Genomic DNA, 24,614 nt, shown 5'->3' with positions numbered 1-24,614 from the left:
AGTTTTCTCAAGGTTTTCGTCGCGTTATTTACGAATGTTCTAATAAATTCTGATCTCAATTTGTAAATAAATGTTTTGTGATGGTAAATTAAGTAGATCTAATCAACAGTGACTTTTAACATGGCTACCTCAAGTGAAACATCTGATCAAAACGTAAAATCAAGGCGACCAGCTGGTAGGTTTATTGATAATGTCACACCCGTCTGACCTCATAAAATCGATAGTAAAACGTATTCCTGAAACTTTACAGAGTCGGCCTTCAAACAGCAACGTCTACCAGCATGGCAACCGATACTTACGGCGGGCACTGTTCTCCCAACGTTTTTTGTAATTGGCATCGCGTTTATACCCGTAGGAATTGGTCTACTGTATTTTTCAGATGAGGTAACATCATTTCATATCTATCACACTTTACAATACAAAAAAAAATGAGGCTCAATGCCCAAGATTCAATTGTTTAAATGCAAATTGATTTTTTCAGGTAAAAGAGCATGTTATAGACTACACAGACTGTGTAAACGAGGATAATATTACATGTGCACAATTCATTAAGGAAAATAACATGGAGACATGTGTCTGTCAAATACCGTTCAATTTAACTGAAGACTTCATGGGTGATGTCTATTTCTACTACGGACTGAGTAACTACTATCAGAATCACCGAAGATATGTCAAATCGAGGTAGGTGAACATGACTTTTAGCTGGCAAGAGCACCTTATTATTTATATCCTTCCTTTTAATAATACATAATATAATACAACAGATAAGTTAAACAATTTATTGTCTATTGCACTGAAATAGTCAACAGACCCTCAATCGACGAGGACAAAACATTGTATACAAACCATAACCATTTTGCTACTATAACATAACAAGTATAATTTATCTCAGTAATATTATTACTAGGGATGACAATCAACTGCTTGGCCGCTTGTCTCTGACACCCTCTTCAGACTGTGAGCCTTTTGCATATGCCGAAGAAGATGGAAAACTGAAGCCTGTTGCACCATGTGGTGCTATTGCTAATTCACTGTTTAATGGTAAGAATTACTTTATTAAAAGCACCTCCTCCTTCTTGGAAGTGGTTATTTTTTTCTGTTCAAAATTTTACTTTTCTATTGACATTTAATCCTGTGGTTTTGTTTTCAAAAATTGGCTTTAATTTTGTGTTTCAAGTTTGTGTCTCACACAATGTTGACTTAACATACTTCATTGTAATTCATATTTAAGTATGCAAGTAACAAAAAAAATATTTTTCAGACACATTAACTGTTTTTTCTCAAGATTATAAAAACACAGAAGTACCTGTTCTGAGGACTGGCATTGCTTGGACCTCAGACAAAGATATCAAGTTTAGAAACCCACCAGGGGACGATCTTAAAGTTGGTAAGTCTCTCTATAGTCTATATTTAAGTATTTGTGACAAAAAGGGTTTTAAATAATAATTAGCAAAAAATCGAAAGTGATAAAAGGAAGAAAGGAAGCCTTTGCCCAAAACTGTTTTAACAATGATTTTATTCAATTTGTTATCAGATTACTTTTGGAGCACTATATTTTATTGATATGATAACTATAATTTATAAAATTAAATCTTATGAATATCTCAGAGACAAGTAATTCTAACCATAATCTCTCGATACATTTTGGACAATGTGTTATAACTAATATGTGAGAAAAAATGTTAATAATTTTAAAACGAAAAGTGTATTTCACTGCAGGAACACTGTGAATAAGCACAAGCTAGATATACCAATAACCAGGCTTAGCAAAGTAAGCAAATCTTTCAAAGGTCACGCCTATCCAACAAAATCCCAGAAAACATACAAAATCTTTCAATTAATAAATTGAAAAAAGTTGTTAAAGAGCGTTTGTGTGCTAGGCTTATTAAAAGGTAAATGATTTTCTAAATGATAGCACACCTTGGGAAAAATACTGAATGTAAGCTGTTTCTTATTATGTGTAACATATTATTTTTAAATGCTTTTTGTAAATTAGTTTAAGTTACAATAATTGTATTTTTTCTTTTCAAAAGAAAAATTTTCCATTTTTTTAGTAAAAGATGGCCCTGTGCGAGTTTCTTACGCCGGTTCATCTCGCCGGGTTAGTTCCCGAACTGGTGGTAGGCCTCATGTAGACTTTCTAATAGTGTTAATTTTTAACCAATTTGGAAATAAAAAGATTTTCATTTCATATGAATCTAAAAGTTTTACTTGTTTCTAGCATTTGCAAACTTTACCAAACCAATAAACTGGCGCAAACATGTTTGGGAGCTCGATCCTATAAACAAAGACAACAATGGATTCCAGGTAAGTTTCAAATTATTTTTGCTTCAATTTCTTATGAATCAAAAGAAGTTTTTGCTTAAATAATAAGTATTTTTTTTAATTAGCAGACTAGGCTTTTAAACAACAATAATTACACACTATGACAAACTTTGAAGTAAGTTGGGGTTTAAAAATTTTTTTTTTAGAACGAGGACCTGATAGTGTGGATGCGCACGGCTGCACTGCCGACATTCCGCAAGCTGTACCGCCGCGTCGACCACAACCATGACGGCTTCAATGTCGGACTCGTCAAGGGACAGTACACGCTGCGGGTTGAGTACAGTGAGTTTTTCAATCTTATAAATTGCATGGTACTGCTAGGACTGCTGTTGTGCTAAAATAAATGGGCGAGAATATAAACATCCTAGCTTCACGACATGCATAATATAATATTAATTTTTGTACTGTCAGAAAAATTATTCATCAGCAGATGGCAGACCTACGTAATGACCGACATTGACTTGACATAATCCAACCAAAAAACGTGGCTCCGCCACTTGGCTATTGGTCAATTTCTCTGATGGTACTTCTACATGCAACCGTTTATTATAAATGGGACTGTTTTGTTTAGATGAGTAAAAGCAAAGTTGAATTCACACACGAATGAAAACCAACTTTAACTTTAGTTCCATCTGAGACTTTAAATTAGCTACAGATTTCTTTCGGTTTAATATATACATATACACACATAATATTCTTACAGATTACCCAGTGAAAGAGTTCAAAGGCACCAAGTCGTTCATTGTATCGACGACGTCGCTGCTCGGAGGCAAGAACCCGTTCTTGGGTGTGGCTTACGTGGTGGTGGGCACGCTGTGTCTGCTGCTGGGCATCGTGCTACTCGTTATACATGTGCGGTGCTCTAAGAGGTGAGTACTGTTACATATAAAATGTGTGTAAAGGTGCTCCCACACAGCAAAATAATGTTATAAAACAATGTGTAACATAATAACATTTTATAACAGCGTGTAACATATGTCAAGAAATAAATGTGTCTTTTGTTATAATTTGTAAAAAAGTTACACAACAAATGTTATATAATAATTAATAACGTTATGTAACTGCTATGTGGGAGTATGTTAAGGGATGCCAATAGGATTGAAGTTTTATGAAGCTTTCTATTGGTTAAACCTCGAGGTTATTTTATACAAATCACATTTCATATGAAGTTTTTTTTCACACTGATCGACATAAGTGGTAAACTGGTATACATACAGTAACAGGCGTTGAAAAAGTTATCTTCGTCTAATAAATGGGTTACACTCCTTAGTCTACATTATACAAACCCAGAGTATAATTTGATTTAAAAAAAAAGTGTGGCACTCGAGGCCTGCCGCGGTAAAGCTATTGCATAGCATTTTTATCCACTTTTGCAATTATAATTCGCATACGATTAGTTTACGAGTTTTACTTAAAAGCATGTTTAATAAAGACCCGTAAGTCATAAATATTAGGGGTCTTACTACAAGAGATTTAAACACCTGTTCATGGGCGTACCGAGGGGGGCGGGGGCAGGGGGGAGGGGGCAGCTGGATCATGTTGACGTCCCTACTAAGTATATTATCTAGTACTTTTATCTATAAAAATTAAAAATTAAGATAACTATTTTTGCCATTTGTTTGCAATACAATATTTTTACAACTAAAAATTATTAATTTTTTATTCTTTATATATATTCTTGCTTATGAAAAATCTGATTTGCCCCCCCCTGGCCCAGGACCTGGGTAATTTGCCCCCCCCCCCCCCCCCCCCCCCCTCTGGCCCAGAACCTGGGTACGCCCATGCACCTGTTGAACAGTGATTAGAAAAAAATTCAGTACAAAATGGTCTCAAAACAACTGTTCAACAGATGTTTAGTTTTTTGTGCTAAGACCGTATATGTTTAAAATACCAAATTTTATAGATACGTCCATAACTTTTCCAATACTGTCTTCGTCGAATCTGCGAATACTTCCACTGCGAATGTGGCTCCGTAAGTTATTAAGGAATCATAGTAAAAGCAGACAATCTGTTTAATAAAATATGTATTGTATTTAAAGTCTCTATTGTAGTTTAGAGTACTTAGTTAAAAAAATGGTTCTCAGTCTTGCATCAGTTATTTAAAAATTGGAAATATTTTTTAAAGATACTTCATCATTCGCGTCATGAGAAACAAATCTAAGTTTGTGTAATTGAATACGTCTTGTGTATTCAATTACACAACCTTAGGCTTATACTTTAAATATATTATGTTATCATTTATAACAAATCTAAGGCCGGTATAAATTTGGACCAATCATAGAGCCGAACGGCGTCTTGAGATCGAGATGCATCTTGAGTACTGACTATTTATACCGGCCTTAGATTTGTTATAAATGATAACATAATATATTTAAAATATATCCAATAAAACAAAAATATTATATCGTAAATCAATATTTAAACAACATTATAGTCTTTAAAGATACTAAAAATGTTTATGGACTGAAATCTTAGCAACCTATTTTTACCCCTAGTTTCATAGAAACTAGGGTAGGAATTAGAATCATAGTATATATCTATAATTTATAGTTGTATTTTTGACACATGATATTTGTTAAATATATTGTTTTGTAATTTTGTATTTAAAATTACATTAATGTTACATAGATTATATTTAATTATTAACATTATTTGTATTAATTTTTCAGCACCACTGAGATGATCAACGTGAACCCTCGTACTCCATATTCTTAAACAGAAAAATATGGAACGAACAAATTAAGTTTATTAGAAATTTACTTAAATGCTTATTTTGTAAGGTAAAGTTTTTTAAATCAAAACAATTTTATATGACCAAATCAAGTCCTAAAGGAAGACTAAACATGTAGGTAAGCTTGCCTACATTAAAGTAACTTTTTCGTTTAACTTCTTGAAGACAGTGACCGAATCAAGAGAAAAAATATAATAATTGAGGTTCTTGATAGTCATATCAAAAGTGATTGTGGACATAAAAATTGTTTTGATTTCAATGATGGTAGTGAGATTATCTGTGCAAAATAATATTGTTGATGTTGAATTTATTATTTAAAATAGTATTATTTTTTATTACCATACTCGGCCATAAAGTATGCACATTGCAATTAGGTTTTTTATTGTTAAATTGGTACCATTGATAGCAAAGACGCCATCTACCACCAGGTATCTTAAGATAAAATTTTATAGTGATTTCACCATCTGTTATAAGAGCACTCCTAATGTCAGAAATGCAAGATAATTGTGTACCTACTTTATGTCCAAGTACTGTACGTGTATTTTTATCTATTAAGTATTATGTAGCATTATAAGCTACGAATAATAAAAACTAAGAAAACGTAACTCCCATACTTCAACCGTTTTGAATTTGGCTCCTTTTCGAACACTAAAATATGACAATTCAGATTTTCGCCAAGGTCGTATCCCAGGTAACGTATCATAATATTGCGCGCCGGACGACAGCCTGCGCGGTTATTGTCATTGTCATAGTTATCAAACAACTAATTGTCAAAAGCGCATAGTATTATGCAGTATACACCAAGCACATCTACTATCACGAAGAAACGAGCACATAATTATTATTTTAAAATCAAACATTTTCCTCTGATACTTAAGACATCGATAATAATTATAATATACATGTAATAATCATGAACAAACCTTGTACGACTCGGGCGAATCCAAAACTGTCCGAGCACCTAGAGAAGACGTTTTCAGATTACAAAAATCTATGTGCTAAATTATTACAGAATTGAAATTAAAAACTTACGTAAATTTTGTACAACTCACAATTAATATAATATTTTAATAACAGTTAGCACTTTTTTTTTTAATGAAATAAGGGGGCAAACGAGCAAACGGGTCAACTGATGGAAAGCAACTTCCGTCGCCCATGGACACTCGCAGCATAAGAAGAGCTGCAGGTGCGTTGCCGGCCTTATAAGAGGGAATAGGGTAATAGGAAAGGGTAGGGATGGGAAGGGAATAGGGGAGGGTAGGGAAGGGAATAGGGGAGGGTAGGGAAGGGAATAGGGTAGGGGATTGGGCCTCCGGTAAACTCACTCACTCGGCGAAACACAGCCCAAGCGCTGTTTCACTCCGGTTTTCTGTGAGAACGTGGTATTTCTCCGGTCGAGCCGGCCCATTCGTGCCGAAGCATGGCTCTCCCACGTATAAATTATACGTATATATTTTTGTTCATTTACAATGTTAAAGGAAATACTTATTTGATTTTATCGATTGAACGTAATTTATTACATTATGTTTTTTTGTTTTGTTATAAAAAAATCCGTAGAAAGAAATATGAGAATACCCATATCATCTTATAACGCATTTAGTATAATGTCAGCCAGCTGCCAGACCCTAAAATTTCGTTTATGATTAAATTGTTACATCTTGCATAACACTGTCCATGGCGACTTTGTAAAAATGTTGTAATTATATAATTTTTTGATTATTGCACTTTTAGAATAACATGTAAATTGAATAAGACAAACACAAAGAGACCAGCTTAATTTTATGCAAATACCCTAGCATCCAACTTAAATAAACCATCTTTTTTGGGTCGACAAAAATACAAGAAATTTAAGCATAATTTTAAACAATTCACTTACAGATGAAAGGTTATTCCTGTATTAAAAGTCGTATATCTGTAATCTGTATGACTTCTACACCATTTCACAGGACATTTAGGTATTTTAACAACAAAAATATTGTAAAAAAGCTACGTAAAAAGTAAGTAAACAAACCTATGTAAACAAATTGTAAAATGAGTTTGACAAAATTGTCATGTCAACCTGGTTGAATGTCACTCGAGTATATATACACGAAAAATGTGTACCGAACACATGCATAAATATGCATGTATTCGGGTCACATTTTGTAGCCTTTTGGTGCACTTTTTTTTAAGGAGTTACGATTCCTTAGTTTTTATTATTCGTAGATTATAAGATACCATGTATTACGATTCTTTTACGGTTTGTAGTTCGTACTGACCACTACTATTTAAAAAGATTTTATTTTCTGGTAAAAAAGCTAGGATTTTTAATAAAAGACATAATATTATATTATATTATAACCTATGTTATATGGTATAATAACTTTTGTGATGATGGAAGATTGTCATTCTAATTTATAATCTCAGCCAGATTTTTTTATCTCTTCACTTCTCTCTTCTTTACTGTTATTTGAACAACTGAGATTATAATTTATTATTGTACTTACATTACATTCAGTTATTTTAACATCATAGTAAAAATAGTTAAACATTTTATTTTCTTTGAGTATTTTATTAGAGTTGTGATTAAGTTTCTAAATATTATTATTTATTTTATAACTTAGCCAATAGATTTCTTTTGCGACAATCTTATGTTATGGTCGTTATTGAAATTATCATTTGGATGGAAAGAGGGCAACTGTAATAAATTATTGTTGGTCGGTTCATATTATAAAATATAATATACTCTAAGCTTGTGTGTTCGTTTATGTACTACATAATAATATTATGTCTATTCTGTAGTGCAGCGTTTCCCAAAGTGGGCGATAACGCCCCCTTGTGGGCGCTGAAGGTCTAAAGAGTGTGGGACCCAGAAAATTCATTTGATCTGGAATCCTTTTAAATTAAAACAATGGGGGGCGCTAAAACATATTTTTTTCTTAAAGTGGGCAGTAGACAAAAAAGTTTGGAAACCCCTGCTCTAGTGGTATATGGTTAATCTTAAGTATGATTGCGGCAAATCAGTTTCACAAAAATTTAAATATTATGTTATTTACAGTGTGGTGTGGAAGCAATGTTATTTGCATCCCACTTTCTTTTAAAAGTTTTGAAAAGAATGAAGTTGAGTTAAAAAGTAGGTTTTGCAAAGGCATAATGCTGTTTCATGGAAAAATTGTGAAGTACATTGCTGTACGGAAACGGCTTTCTAGCTAAAAGGCGCTTGGCAGACGATGGGGCGGGGCGGGCCGGTCAATTTCGCCGCGAACGCGCGTCGATGTCTGCGGCTGCCCGCGCCGCGTACACAAAGCACACCGTCTGCGTTACTGCATGTAAATTACTGGTTTGTGTGATCCACGGCGGGCAGCCGCGGACGTGCGCCGCCAGTGCCCGCCGGGCACCTCCGGCGCGGTCTTTTTGCCCGCCGTGTGCGTTAGTAATATAGGATTCCCTTTGTCCTATCGTTCGCGGCGAAATTGACTGGCCCGCCCCGCCCCGTCGTCTGCAAAGCGCCAAAAATGTGAGTCACCAAACAAGCTGGAAGTTTAGAAAGAGGCCTTAAAGATCGAAATAGCAACGTTCTGTTGCAAGAAAAGAGGCATGTAGTTTAAGGACGCTATCACATTTTTTCACAAATATCAGTGATTTTCCGGTACCATTTTAAAAAATTAGGAGTCACACTGCGAGAATATTTTGGTTTCAAATGAAAAATAATATATTCATCTCCACGTCTATACCATAAAAATGTTATAGCCGCATACAAAATTTTCACATAAAATACGTTTTAACAATCACAATAATCGCAAAATATTAAAAAAATGGGTTCTGATTAGGTACCATTATAGCAAAATACACTGAACTAAGGAAAATAAATATACAAAAAAATTGTTGCTTATTTAGTCCCCTATACGAATAGCTAAATATTTTATATAAAAATTAGGAACATTTCCATTTATAAGAAAAATAAGAAACGCTCTCAAATTTCTTCATACATTTTCGCCCTATCAAGAAAGCGGCGAGCGTCGTAACCGCCACTGTACAAGGCGCGCTGATATTGATTGTTATTTTAATATCCTTAACGTCGATATTGGTACTGACCTGCTAATTTTTGACATAATTTTTGTGATAGCATCCTTAAGTCTGTTCAGTGTCGACTAACTTATTATTTATATTGATTTGTCACAATGATACGTCTTTTCAAATGTATGTGCCTTATATACTGTAAAAGTAAATAAATGTTTAAATAACTTACGCTTTAAGCAATAAGTACTTTTAATTAATATTTCATTATGCATTTAATAAAGGCTAGGTTTTGAAACATTTACAAAAAATACTTTGTCTCTTAAATATTGTTTTGTTAAAAAAATTGTTAGTGATAAATGATAATCATTTACCATTTCATTTAATATTTCACAAATCAAACCAAAGATTTTATACATTGACACTGCATAACATATATATTTGTCACTGCTATTAACATTATGAATTAAGGTATTCACTTAATTAATTGTTGTCTAGTAGCTTAAATAAAAATGTTTAGATGTGACAATTTTGTTTCAATTTTTTAAACGACGAACGCACCACACAATACACGAAATGCGGCGCGTAGGGTGCGGACGCGAATGTGCGAGGTTTCACATCATTTCGTACAACGAATTTTAGAATGCGGCGCGATCGGCGCGTGCGTGCTGATAAATATACGATCACCTTTAGTAGATATTTTGAACATCAAAGATGTAGAGTTTGCAAGTAGTCTAGTGTCTACCATGTCCTCTTTATTGTTCAACATATCCACAAAAGTTTTCTCATGGCTTTTAGTTTTAAAAAGTGATAAGACTTAACGCCTTAACATTCAATTTTTTTATGACGAAGCTCCGCGCTCACTACATTGGAATAAAACTACTAAAATGACCCACTAAGAAAAACTGCTGCAGCCCGATTTCGAAACGCTGGACGTGTAGCATATACTTAGTTAGTTCTGAGGCTTTTTGTACAACTTAAGGCTTTATCTATGATAGGTTCTAGATCGGTTAATAGGAATTCAGAAATCTTTGCCTAAGAAAAATATAAAACAGCTGGTGTGGACCTACTACCTAGGCTTAATACGTATAAAGGTACAAAAACTAGGAACTTTATTATCTTATCCACAAAATTTATTACTCGATTAGATTAATACACGTTACACGAAAATGACGTCTCGATAAAATAATATGCTAATCTATAAATTATAGTTTGATGATGGAAAAAATAGATTCACAACTTATTTTCAAAAAGTCTGTTCAAAAGCTAAATTTCTTACGATCATTTTTTTAGGATACTTGCTTGTGTTTGCTGTTTAATAAGCAAGTAAAGAAACGTGGGGCTGAAACTATACTTACCAATAAAAAGATCCATAGTGTGTGGGCCGACGTTACTTACACAATATTTTCTGTGAATGTAATATGTATCCTTGTATCCATACTAATATTATAAATGCGAAAGTGTGTCTGTCTGTCTGTTACCTCTTCACGCCCAAACCGCTGAACCGATTTTGCTGAAATTTGGCATGGAGATAGTTTGAGTCCCGGGAAAGGACATAGGATACTTTTTGTCCCGGAAAAATGTGCGGTTCCAGCGCGACAAACGAGTTTTGGCGGAACGGAGTTGCGGGCGTCATCTAGTATCTGATATGTTACAAAAGTGACTTGACAGACAAGGACAAAACATTGTATCATTGTAGCAGGAGTATTAGCACACTATGTAAATACATATTTTTATTAGAGGGTAAGTTAACAGTGAATTTCATAACCATCTTGCAAGTATTTATGAAAATGACGATACGTTTAATCTAGATATTTTATATCGACCCACTGCTATAATTTGAAGTATTGCAGAAGATAAAATTAGTAGAAGCGACAATGATCTGGCGCGTGCTGTGTCTGCTGGCGTTGGGCGCCGTGTCCGCCCAGGAGGAGTTGTTCAAGTTGAACATCATACACTACAATGATTTCCATGCTCAGTAAGTACAATTTTTTTAAAGATTCTGGAAAGGGCTGTTGATGCCTGTTTGTAAGCAATTACCGTCCTCAAAGCGAACCAGTTACACTTGTAACTCACCTGTGCATTGCTGGTCCTTAAAATCCCTAACATTATTTGACCCTCGGAACCTCATTCGGCAACATAGAGTGCAAGTGCTGTCGTATTTCTGTGAGTTAAAAGTTATCCCGCACTCCCCTCGGCAACACCCATACTGTTAGGTATACGTATAAGTACATCCACTTACAGCCAGTGCCGTAAATAGGGCGGTGCCACCGGTGCCCAGGCACAGGGCGTAGACTCTGGGGGGCGCAAGAATGGCCAGACCAGACAGATCTTTATTTTTCGAATTGCTCCCGATAAGCTACCGCTGCGCCCCAGAGATGTTTCCCAATGTAGTAAAAAAATATCCACAGCCGAACATATAACCTCCTCCTTTTTTGAAAGTCGGTTAAAGAAGAAAGGTGCAGTTATATAGAAGCTCGCACAGGGCGCAAAAAAGGCTATTTACGGCACTGCTTACAGCATAGCATACTCACATTATAAAAGCGCAAGTGCGTTCGAAGATTTTAGTCTAAAATGCATAGAATAGTATCTCTCGGAGTTCATGTTATATTCCTATCTTTGTTCGATTTTTAAATGTTAATGTAACTCTCCTCAGCTTTGACGAGGTATCCCCCAACGGCGGCGCGTGCAACCCGGGCGACGACAACTGCATCGGCGGTTTCTCGCGCCTCTACACGGCCGTGTCGCAGGCGCTGGAGGCGGAGCCCGACTCGCTCGTGCTTAACGGCGGGGACACCTTCCAGGGAACCATCTGGTACAACTTCATGCGGTGGAACGTCAGCCAGCACTTCATGAATATGCTGCCCCATGACGCCCATGTAAGCTATTACAGCGATACAGGGTGCAATTTAACTTGCCGGCTAAATTTTTTTTGGGGCTTAGGTATCATTAGGAGAGTCCATTTAACCAAATAATAGGGTGTTATTTTTTTACCATATCATAATATTGTATCCTACTTAAAATCGTTGCAGAACGGTCACTTCGCGGCGGTGGGTAGCGCGGGGGTGGCGCGGGAGGCCCGGCCGCGGCACGCACCGGCGACGCGTAGTGTCCATTAATTGTGGTGTTGCTTAGGATAACTTTCGGATGCTATTTCTCAAAAATTTAGTACTGAGTAATTATCAAAGGAAAAATACGTATTATTTATTTTTCACAGGGATCAATTATATATATCGAAATTTGGCCGAAAGGTTTTATTGCACCCTGTTTAACAGCCGTAAAGTTTCCGAGGTACTTTACGCCTATGCGCTACTTGGGATCCAGTTATAGCCCTTATGCCTATTAGGTCTCACGATCCACCAATCACCATAGAATTATAATTTATAAGCCTTCAAAGACGCGACGCTGTCCAAGTGGACCAGGTCCTGTCATTTAGAGTTATTTTTCCCAGAAGTTTCTACGGTCATCCATATTATATCGTCGTACGATATGAGCTGGCTTATTTTAATCGAATAACTGAAAATATTTTATTCCTACTAGTCCAATCCAATACCAATCCAATACAAATGTAAGTCTACGAATGTTAGCGACTATTGATTTGGCTATTCTCAGAATTGATTGACATCCTCATATGCGATTCATAAGAAGGATCAAGGATGCAGTTATTCCATTCATATTTCCTTAACAATAAGATAGTATGCTTGTTCAGTATGCACCTAAACGATATACTGTAACGTAGATAGGCTTCAATTTTATAATTTGGCGATTTCTATATTAACTTTGACCATAGATATAGAACTTTATTTATTTATTTATAAATTCTTTATTTGCATTATAAACAATATAAAATAACAAAAACAACATTAGGCAAGGAACATAGCAAATAGGCGGCCTTACCGCTTTCAGCGGTTTCTTCCAGGCAACCAAAATATGATGGCAGAACTTTAAATGCTTTATTCAACTAAAGTAATTTTAATGCGAAAAAAACAGTAACTTATCATTCCTATGTAAGGTATATTAATTAGAGGTACACTGTACATTACCTTTTGTACTTTTGGTGGTTAAACATTATTTCTCATCTTTGACGTATTTTCTATTTATTTATTTATTTCTTTATTAGACTCGCCAACAGCAAAACACAGAAATACATTTAAATATACTTAAACTAAAACATGCACTTATGTGTAAGCCAATTATAGGCGTGTACAGCATTCATTAAGGACAGTAGATATTATTTCTTAAATCTAATAACGATTACAAAGTAGTTTTAATTCTCGAAAACAGAAGTTTGAGTATTATATTTGGTTAATTTGCTTTTTAAACTCTTACAGGAATCATTAAAAATATCTAGGTCCCTTACAAATGTGCAAGCTAGGTTGTAATCAGTACAGATATTAGATAAGGGAGAGTATTTTAGGATGTTTGTCTTACTTTTAGGAGTGTAGAATAATTTGGTAATTGGATAACGAGGATAGTGATACGGGACATTTAATTTTATACAACGAAGTAGGTTGTCGCAGTTAATAATTCCGGATAATATATTTTTTAAGAAAATTATATTAGTTATCATTCCGCGATTACTAAGTGTCATTATTTTGAAGTGTTTTAAGCGTAAATCATAAGTAGCACGATGAGAAATACCAGGAGAGTGAAACGCAAGATGTCTCGTGAATGCACGTTGGACATTTTCTACGCGCATGGAGTGGGAAATATATCGAGAGCCCCAAACCACTGATGAAAACTCCAAATAGCTACGAACCAATGAGTTATAAAGAATAATTTTAGGCTTAATACTTAAAAATCCTGTAGTATTTCTTTTTAGAAATCCTAACATTCTATACGCTTTTTTGACACACATATCTATGTGTGACTTGAAATTGAGCTTGGAGTCAAAAACCACGCCCAGGTCTCGAATCTCTGTAACCTGTTTAAGTACGGCAGAGTTTATAACATAAGTTGCGGTTACATTATTTTGTTCACGTTTTCGTGTAAATTTGAGATGAAATGACTTTTTAGCGTTTAGAACCATACCGTTAGTACAGCACCAGTAATATATACTATTTAAATCTTGCTGAATAAGATCAGCATCCAGTGCGCAGGTTACCCTTCTGTATATTTTAAGATCATCAGCAAATAGACTGAACTCACTATTGTGTATAGCATCTGAGAGATCATTTATAAAAGCTAAAAAAAAGTACTGGACCAAGATGGGAGCCCTGAGGTACACCAGAAATTGCTGTGTAATCATCTGACATAAAACCATTAACAACAACATATAAAAGTCTTTTTGATAGGTATGATCGAAACCATTCTAAAAGAGATCCTCCAATGCCATATCTTTTTAACTTTTTTAACAACCGGGCATGACAAACCTTGTCGAAGGCACTAGAAAAGTCCATATAAATTGTGTCTACTTCCCGACCACTGTCTATTTCATTACACAAGTAAGTTTTAAAGGTTACCAAGTTGGTTTCCACTGAGTAGCCTTTTCTAAACCCGTGTTGGCGGATGGAAAGATTTTTTTCTATCTGATGCGTGATTAGAGGGCAAATTATAGACTCAAATAATTTAGGGATACACGAAATGATTGCAATAGGTCTATAATTACTAACATCATTGCTATCGCCTTTTTTGAAAATGGGAATTATTTTGGTTTTTTTCCAAATCTCCGGGAATATTCCGTCCCGCAATGATCTATTAAAAATAATTGTTAGAGGATGTGATAGGGCAGAACTACAACGCTTTACAAAGACAGGGGCAATTCCATCTGCGCCAGCACCTTTTCGTATGTCAAGTTTCTTAATTGCTCGTGACACCTGGTTCTCGGTAATATAAATGTTGTTTAATGATGATACACCATCGAAAGTTAAATATGTGTCATTGTCTAAGACAGTGTTAGAAAAAACGGACGAAAATTTATAAGCAAACATTTGGACAATTTCGGTACCATTTGTTGCTATCATGTCGCCATTATTCATGACTGCCGGTATAGTGGTGTTGCCCTTCCGTTTATCTTTAATAAAACGCCAAAAGCTTTTCGGGTTAGCAGAAATGTTGTATTCTATTCTGTTTTTATAATTTAGAAGACACTGTTCATTTAATTTGTGGGCACGTTAGCGCAACATTTCATATTCAAGACCGTCACGCGGATTGTTATATTTACGAAATTATTTTATTTTTTTCATAGAGCAATTTTATAAGAGAACTACTGCACCAGGCAGGAAATTTTGTAGATTTGGGCTTTAGTAAAGGCACGAAAGAATCAATAGCACTTTGTATATGTTGGTAAAGAAAATCAGTCATTGCATTAACATTCGGACAGTTACCAAATGAAATATTCCAATCAATATTCTTTAAGTAAGCAATAATCTCACTGTAATCCGCTCTAAAGAAGTTATGGCGACGATTGAAATGAGGTTTTAGGAATTGAGGAGAATGATTTGATAGGGAAACGCAAATAGGGGGATGCTTAGGATCAATTTTACTTAGTGAATTAACAGATTTACATACATTTATGCCATGACAATTTGATAAAATAAGATCCAAAATTCTGTTATCCACATTTAACACGTCATTGTATTGAGAAACATTATTCATTATTATAAAAACGATAAGTGCTAAACCCAGCTTAGAATCATAGTTTAAAGGACTACATGGACCAACAATATTTTGCTTAGACCACTTAACAAAACCCAGGTTAAAATCACCTAATATTATTACATGATCTGATTGATCGATCACAGAGGTTGCATTCTCAAAAAAAGTTGTCAAAAGCTCCAAAGAGACGGGAGGTGGTAAATACACAGCGCAAATAGATATTTTCTTAGCAACATTATGAGATTTGACTGTTATTGTTATCCAAAGATCCTCAGCAGTACTCTCCCAATTTATTTGTCTAACAGAAGGGATAGCTTTGGATACCGCGATTAAAACACCTCCGCCGTCTTTTTTGGAACTAGTTGTGCATGAACGATCTTTTCTGTAAACAAAGTACCTTTCGTCTATAAGTTCTGCACTAGATACATTACTGGTTAGCCAGGTTTCGGTGAATACTAATCAATAACAATCAAGTCATAATTACTTATCGAAATATTTCTTAATACATCATCAGTTTTGGTACGCAGACCTCTAGTATTCTGATAGTATATATATAACGACATTTTAAAGATAAGTGTACTATAATATCATTGTAAAAATTTGGTAATGTAGGTTAAACAATTAATTTTAAACTATCTTCGTCTCTTATGAATAAAACTTTACTCTGTTCGTTTTTTCTTGTAAAAATCCTACCATCTCTAACCCAGATAAATTTAAAGCCTGCTTCTCTTGTTTTCAGTCGAGCAGCTGCATGCAGGTGTTTATTTGAAGGGGTAAGATGCTCAGATACAAAAACAGGAACCTTGCGTCCACCTATTCCCAAATGTTCAGAGTTTAACTTATCTACGCTTTTTTATTAAATTTCATGACTGCAGCCAATATTTCGTCGCGTCGTCGTTGACTGGAGAGACTGGAGAGCTTGACAATAACTATCTCTTTCTAGTCACGCCCATTTTGCATTTTCGTGCTTAACCCCTAGGAACTCAGAATAATCAGGTAGTTTTTGATATGTTGTGGTGATAAGGGGATAAACACATCTTATCGCGCGATAAGTGTGATTATAAGTAATTAATACAACGACACAATTGGTGCGTTTGATAAGATTAAATTATGAATTATGATATTCCTCTACTTCTCGTGGGCAACATGTTTTTTGCTTATCTTTCACGTGAATGAGGAATTCTGTTTGCATTTTATCTGTTGAACTTTAATTTTTTTTTAAATTTGGATGCAGTAGCGAGCCCCAGATACTATAATATTATGTTGGGAAGACTAGGTTGAAACATAATATTATACCTTACAAAAAGTTACCAGATGCTTAAAAATACTAATAAGTATTAAATAATGCTTAAAAGTAATTTAATACTTATTATTACATATCATATTATAAGGATGTTTTTATTGTTTTTAGTAAAAACAATAACATCCTTATAATTATTAAAACCGACTTCCAAGGTAAAAACTTTTTACCTTGGAAGTCGGTTTTAATTTTTTGTTATTAGTATTGATATGATGGCATCAATGTAAATTAGCACATAAGAAAACTGGCCAGGTGCGAGTCGAACTCAAAAGGCATTGCAGAGGTGTCTCACTTTAAGATGGGGGACATAGGGGAAGGTGAGGTAAAATGATCCCCTTAAGGGAAAAATCTTAAGTATGGCTATAGTTGAAGGAAAAATCGCAATATTTGTATGGCTGGAAGAGCTTCCGTGGCCTAATGGGTAGACCTTCGGTTCGCACTCATAGAGGGTGCAGGTTCGAATCCGGGTGGAGGCGTGTACCTATGAGACATTTTCAGATCTCAAGTACATATTACGGACGCTCGTACGATGATGGAAAACATCGTGAGGAAACCCGCACATAGTTGGTCCCAGACGTATTGACTAGTTCTTTCCTCTGGACTAGGCCGACTATGATGCGAGAATGCCGTATGCGCTTGGGCAACCATACGGACATTTAAAAATCTTGTCCCAGGCACTACAGTATTTGAGGAGTGGTTACTTCGCTCTGAAAAATACTGTATAAATCATCCACAACGGATGTAAAGGCCTAGTTTGTATGGCTGGATGTAGTGAGTTTACCAAACTTCGTGATAGCATACTTATTTTTTATCATATGTACGTACTTTTTTTGTACTAGAGGTTTTTGTAAAAGTTTAACTAAAGGATCATTTTATACACCCCTATGTATAAAATGATCCCTTGAGTTGGGGTAAAATAACCCCAGAGATAATATTTATTATAGATAACCAATTTAAGCATATAAGTAAGAAACACGTATCTTTTAGTTTATTAGCAAGTTTTTTAGGCTTCGGTAGCCAAAGGATAAAAAGGGGAGCAAATTTATTAAGATCTTGCTGTCTGTCAGTTTATCGGTCCGTCTCAAGGCAAAACACGATAGTTGTGACTTCTGAAATCGATATCTTTGATAGTATATTTGTTCTTTAAACAATTTCATCAAAAGAAAAATATTCGCCAATTCCAGGGATCATTTTATACACACAAATAGGGATCATTTCACCCCATATACCAAATTCCAAGAAATCGATCAAAACACAACCATCAAATACCACGTGGGGTGATCTAAAACTGTTTAAATATTAGGGAACTGCTATTAATACCCTATAACAAAATAACATTTAAATAAACACGAATTCGTAAAAAGTTATGAAAGTCCAAAAACAGGCTTAATTAAGATCAGAGCGACACTTTAAAAAAAAAATTAAATTAAATTTTGCCAAGCGCTCTGATCGCCATGATACTATAAGTAACAACTGGCAGGGTTATGGGCAACCCGTTTCACGTGCATTTGCAAAGATGCCTCTGGTTTAATCTGATTTAAGGGGAGGGATCATTTGACCCGTAGGGATCGTTTTACCTCACATTCCCCTAATATTATAAGCTTTTAAAAGAACGGTAGGTGACATTTGTGATTACTCCGGCGTTGCGGGTATCCATAAGCGCCGTTGACTTGTTTCATCCCTATATTTATGACAATGACATCATCACCTTATGTCACAGGTGCTGGGTAACCACGAGTTCGACCACGGCGTGGAGGGTCTGGTGCCGTACCTCGAGCATCTCCAAGCGCCCATGTTGGCCGCCAACGTCAACACCACGTTCGAGCCCGACCTCACACCGTACCTCAAGAACCATATCATAGTCGAGAGAAACGGACGAAGGATCGGTATCATCGGGATATTGCTGCGAACGGTATGTATTTGTCATTTGCCAACTTTTTAAAATTTTTGCTTAGAGAAATTATAATGAAGCAGCTATTTGAAACCCACGCCCTGCTGTCAAAAACATCCATGTTTTTCACTGACCTCCATTATACAAGTACGCCGGACTTATGATACCGTCCTGCTTTTGTGCCTATTTGAAGCGGAATCAGCGCCCCTAATGCGGGGGAAGAGAACTAAATCTGACGTAAATTCCAAATGGCCGCTTAATCGTTATTGGTTGTCATCACTAGTATTAGTTCCAAGAACTGAGACCTACTGCTATCAGCGCCAATATGGCGACTTTCAAACGTCATTCTCGTCTGACGTTTTTACGTCACTTAACTAATCTGACGTAAAAACGTCAGATTTAGTTCTCTTCCCCCGCATTGGGGGCGCTGATTCCGCTTCAAATAAGCACAAAAAATAGCTGTCATTTCAAAGGGTATTATAAGTCCAGCGTACATGTATGGAGGTCAGTGTTGTTTTTACATATCATATTTTTGAATGTGTCCGAAATGATGTTGAAAGAATGTCATGTCAAAAGCGCTATGAGATCCTTGTAAGTCTGTAACTAGGTATTATATGCTCTTTACGTTCAATAGATAATTATTACAAACGCATCACGTGTTATTAAGGCGAACTCTACGCAGAATGCCGTATTTATATTTTAATGAGAGTATAGGACACTTTATTTCCGCCGCCCCCTGTACGAAATCTGTAGTCCTATGGACGCTGCCGCCCCCTAGGACGTGGCCTATAACGGCCTATTTATAAACCTGGAGCTGCACAGGAGACAAGCTTCTCCCATAGGTAACTATTGGCCTTGAACAATTTTAACCCCTTTTTTCTAACCTAAGTATCCTTTCAGTTCTCAGCGCCGATCGGTCAAGTAATAATGGAGGATGAGCTGGAAGCGGTGAACCGCGAGGCCGCCATCTTGACCGAGCAGGGAGTCGACATCATCATAGTGCTGTCACACGTCGGCTACGACAGCGATATGTGAGTATAGTGGTTATTTGATACTTGTAACATGCCTACTAGGATGATTTGACAAGTGGCCAAGTTAAAACTAACGCCGCCACCTCAGAAAGTGTATGTTGAGTAATAGCTCTTTTACACTCATTATGCAAATATATTGTAGTAGTTTGCAACAGTGCACTACCCTGAATTGTTGCTAAGTCTACGTGTCATACAATGGTGCGTATTGAAGGAACAGCCGTTTGTGAAGAATTCCATTAAATACAAACATGACCGGCTTCTATCCAAACGGACTTAGTTACATGGCCGCATCGTCAATACACATCTGATGTGGTTACATTTGGCTTCTAACCGGCATAGCACCTTGTTCATTATAAAGATCTTACTTCAATACCTGCCACCGTATTCCCCAATGTCTTACGCCAGTTCTTCTCACCGGGCTAGTTCCTGAACCGGTGGTAGGCACCTTAGTATCGACGTTCAGAAAAGATTTTGTAAAAAATTTACTCTGAACAAAATGATTTTGATATTTGACTTTCAGTAACCTAGCGTCTCGTATGCCGTCGACGGTGGATATAATAGTGGGCGCTCACTCCCACACGTTCCTATACACGGGAGAGTCGCCCGACGGCTCCACCCCCGCCGGCGAGTACCCCACCATCGTCACACAGGAGAACGGACACCAGGTACGTGTGAAATGGGGTTGCCTACTGTCAAATTACTTTTACCAAATAAAAAAATAGAGATACTATCAGACAAGTTGATTCTTAGGCAGATGGCGGACCTAAGTAATTTGGTCGCGTTAATTAGTCAAACCCATCAGACCGATCGCAGCTAACGTTGAATTGACACAAGCCGACCACATGACGTCGGTCCCCCAACTGCGTAGGAATCAATTTCCTCGGTGGTACATAAATCGAAAAAATTTTAGCCCACGGGTATAAAATATATACCTAGCCACTGAAAAAATGATTAAAATCGATAGCCTATGATCCCTCAGGTGGTCTACTTCTTATCTGCGCCAAATAACATAAAAATTGCTCCAGTAATTCGAGAGATAAGCCCTTTCAAATAATTTCCTCCGTTTTTTTCACTTTCTCCTATTAGTCTTAGCGTGATAAAATGTAGCCTATTATAGCCTTCTTCAAGAAATGGGCCATCTAACACTGATTTAATTTTTCAAATCGGACCAGTAGTTCCTGAGATTAGCGCGTTCAAGTTAGCCCTTTCAAATAATTTTCCCCGTTTTTCCACATTTTCCTCTATTTCTTCGCTCCTATTAGTCTTAGCGTGATAAAATATAGCCTATAGCCTTCCTCGATAAATGGGTTATCTAACACTGAAAGAATCATCAAAATCCGTTGCGTAGTTTTAAAGATTAAAGGGAACAAAGGGACGTGAGGGAAAAAAAAGCGACTTTGTTTTATAATATGTATAGATAGATAAACTTATAATGTACCTATATCGTTATAGATTCTGATTGTCCAAGCATCGTGCTACACTCGCTACTTAGGCGACTTCAAGCTGTATTTCAACGACGAAGGAAAAATAGTCTCTTGGGAGGGCCAGCCCATCTATCTCGGCACATCCATCGTTAAAGGTTTGTTACTTTATAACTAGTTGTTGAACGTGCAGAAATTCATCTATCACCTGAAACCACACTTTTCTTGATACTACGTATTTCACATCGTTTCCCGAAATACAACAAAATCACCATATCCAGGAAAACGTGTGTATCGTATCGATTTAATAACTATATTTTTTATTTTGGACCGCTTACGAATAAAAATTAAAAAACACGGTAGCAAGGTCCACCAGTCGAGATCTGTGCGGCTAGGGGCCTGATTCACCACTTCCTGATAAGTGCCGGATAGGCTATCCACAACTTAACTTGACAGATAGAGTATGGGTATCTGTCAAATAAGCTATGGATAGCCTATTATCCGACACCCAGTGGTGTGGCCTGCCTTAGTAATTTGCTGTAAATATTTATGTAACGTAATATCTAGACCCCCACATGGAGTCGCTGCTAGAGCCGTGGCGGGCGGAGGTGGACGCGGTGGGCAAGGAGGTGCTGGGCAAGTCCCTCATCACCCTCAACCGCTCCTGGTGCTATGCAGGCGAGTGCAACATGGGCAGCTGGGCTTGTGATGGTCTGCTTGAGGAGGTAGGACACTTTAAAAGGCTTTAATAGGTCAGACTTTTTTATTGTTAAAAGCCCTTGACAAATGTCTACTATATTTAAAAAAGTAGGTGTACAAAAAATATTAAGTTTATAAACGTAGTAACTAAAGGTGTGTTTCCTTCAGAAACGTGTTGCGAGAAATGTAGTTTTAAGAACCAATAAAATGCGCCTGACCTCGCTAAACGCAGCAATTCTATTGGATCTTAAAAACACATTTCTTGAAACATATCTCGCGTGAAAAAGCAGCAGCTTTGAACGGTCTTTCTTATAATATGAAGGCTGTGATTCAATTAAGTTTTCTTGGGCAAATTTAAAAAATGTTATGTAAAGCATGAGTTATTGATGATCGTCGTTTTACGCACATGCGTACGCATGTATCCTCGTATCCGTACACGTGCACGCTCGTTTTGTGTCAGGTGATGTCGCGCGCTACGGGTACGGCGTGGGGCTACGCGCACGTGTGCATGATCAACGCCGGCGGCCTGCGCGTGCAAATCAATGAAGGAGGTAAAATTAAATACTCTTTAGACTGGAGGTCAGGAACAGGACAACGGGCCAGGAAATTTTAAGGAATCAATTTACTTGTGATAAGTGTGTTGTGACTTGTGGATTGTGCGATTTGACGAGATTTAATATAATAAGTTAGCGAGACGTCAAATAGCACTAGCTAGTATAGTATACTGTTCAGAATTTAGGAACACACCCTACACGTTATAATTTCCAGACGTATCCATGGAAACCCTGCTGATGGCGGTGCCGTTCGAGAACTACGTGCAGGTGTACGACCTGCGCGGCGACCACCTGCTGGAGGCGCTGGAGTTCTCCGTCGGCGTCGCGCAGACCGGAGACAGCTTCAACAGCGGACGCATGCTGCAGATTGGCGGTAATACTTTTTATCGAATGAATTTACAGATACAAAAATAGTACAATAGCAATAGTAAGCAAATAGTGTAATAGTAATAAGAAACAAAGATGAAAAATAAACATTTTAGCAACACTAGAATAAAGTGCTATGAGATCGGTTTATTTTCGAAGATTGTACAACTTAATTTTGTGAATTTCTTGCAAAATATATTTTGTCTTTAAACACGATTAAGACTCAAACCGCAATTACCACACTTCTCCTAAATCCTAAAGGTTTATTCATTACAATTTAACTCTGTTATCTTTAGGTATGCGCAACATCTACAACGCGTCCGCGCCGATCGGGTCCCGCGTGACGGCGACCATCCGCTGTATAGACTGCGACGTGCCGCGCTACGAGCCGCTCGACCCCGCCGCCACGTACCGCGTGCTCACGCAGAACTACATCGGCGACGGCGGCGGCGGCTACACGGTATGTCGTGTCGTCGTGTAGACTGTGTCCGATACGTACCGCTGCAGAACTACGTTTAATTACTGAACACAGGGTGCACATAACTTTTAGTTTGTTCAGCGTAACTGGAGGGGCCAATAGACTCATGTATAATGTGTACATCCACCAAAAATGTGTCACCATCTGCTCTTGATGCAGCTATATAGCGCAGTTCTGCGACTGACTACATTCAATGACGAGATACTAACAGATGAAAAACCCGGCGAGAACAATCGGCTTTGGCCGTTTAAGATTCTCTATTTTTCGTGCAAAAAACTAAGTAAATAAGTTTTAATATGTTGCAGATGTTGGCCGACAACCGGGAGAATCTGATAAACCTGGAAGTGGACTTCGAGATGCTGGCGCGCCACGTGCGGAACACCGGCACCATCTTCCAAGACCTCGACGGACGGATACAGATCGTCAATTAATATAAATAAATAAATATAAATAAAAATGTTTATTTTCGGACAACAGGATCCATTAAAAATAAAATGTCTTATATCTAGTTGTGTTAGTACTCATATTAAACTAAAGACTTCGTAATATAAATTAAGTTGCCAACAAACAGACAGCTCCCGCCATCGGCTATCTCCTTCAGAAATCAGAAGACCGTCACTGTTGCCTCTTATGCGATGTAGCAATGACGCCGCATTTTGCTTAAGATGGCGCTAAAACTATCTACGTCAGCATGAGCAAACAAAGATGAGGCACTGCAAAAACGAGACAACTTTTACAGTGCTCTGAAGGCATCTATATGTCGCAGCCAACTGTTTAAATAGCCGTTCAATCAAACAGCTAGCCCTTTGACTGAACAACGCCATTCAATCATACGGCTATACGTCGTTTAGCCGAATAATTCGCTTCGATGCGCTTCGACTCTGCGCTAGTATAAATTGACCCTTATCTGTGGAAGGCATTATTACGCTGGACCCGCAAGGCGCTGTACGATTTTTGCGTGTATTTGACCCACAGACTGCTCGAGTAAAATGATGTGCAATATGCTTTAAAAAGCGTCACTTTAACTGCAATGGATCATCGAGCAAACCTACGTGAAAACAATATATTCGCTCTTACCGAAAGCGTCCTGCGTTCCCTAATATAAAATTGTATTAATTTATTTATTATATTTTTTATATTACTTCTTATTTATTAGTTACTGGATGATGCCTGCAACTCCGTTATAATTACGTTTTTCCGAAACAAAATCTAAACTTTCTCGTGT

At 36.9% G+C, this 24,614-nt stretch overlaps 1 protein-coding gene across 1 annotated transcript; it reads left to right on the top strand.

Annotated features, from left to right (window-relative positions):
* LOC121728212 (apyrase-like) lies at nt 1–23,831 on the top strand. The gene is made up of 20 exons (XM_042116350.1): nt 1–175; nt 251–384; nt 482–681; nt 908–1,041; nt 1,262–1,387; nt 2,222–2,307; nt 2,472–2,607; nt 3,029–3,194; nt 4,995–5,034; nt 10,906–11,030; nt 11,709–11,931; nt 18,670–18,861; nt 19,741–19,871; nt 20,392–20,536; nt 21,324–21,450; nt 21,860–22,017; nt 22,452–22,542; nt 22,760–22,918; nt 23,208–23,371; nt 23,695–23,831. The coding sequence occupies exons 1-20, from the start codon at nt 121–123 to the stop codon at nt 23,818–23,820; spliced, it is 2,718 nt and encodes a 905-aa protein (XP_041972284.1). The 5' UTR covers nt 1–120; the 3' UTR covers nt 23,821–23,831.
* The last annotated feature ends 783 nt before the right edge of the window (nt 23,832–24,614 follow it).

This window comes from Aricia agestis, chromosome 6, assembly GCF_905147365.1.
Source record: "Aricia agestis chromosome 6, ilAriAges1.1, whole genome shotgun sequence".
NCBI lineage: Eukaryota > Metazoa > Arthropoda > Insecta > Lepidoptera > Lycaenidae > Aricia > Aricia agestis.
Note: the sequence above shows the minus strand (reverse complement) of the source record. Positions and strands in the feature narration are given on the sequence as shown.

What these genes read in the sequence shown, in the direction of transcription:
- LOC121728212 (XM_042116350.1), top strand. Translation starts at nt 121, where the DNA reads ATGGCTACCTCAAGTGAAACATCTGATCAAAACGTAAAATCAAGGCGA. An exon ending in AAGACAACAATGGATTCCAG is followed by an intron (nt 2,308 to 2,471) that starts GTAAGTTTCAAA and finishes TTTTTTTTTTAG; the next exon opens with AACGAGGACCTGATAGTGTG. An exon ending in TACAATGATTTCCATGCTCA is followed by an intron (nt 11,031 to 11,708) that starts GTAAGTACAATT and finishes AACTCTCCTCAG; the next exon opens with CTTTGACGAGGTATCCCCCA.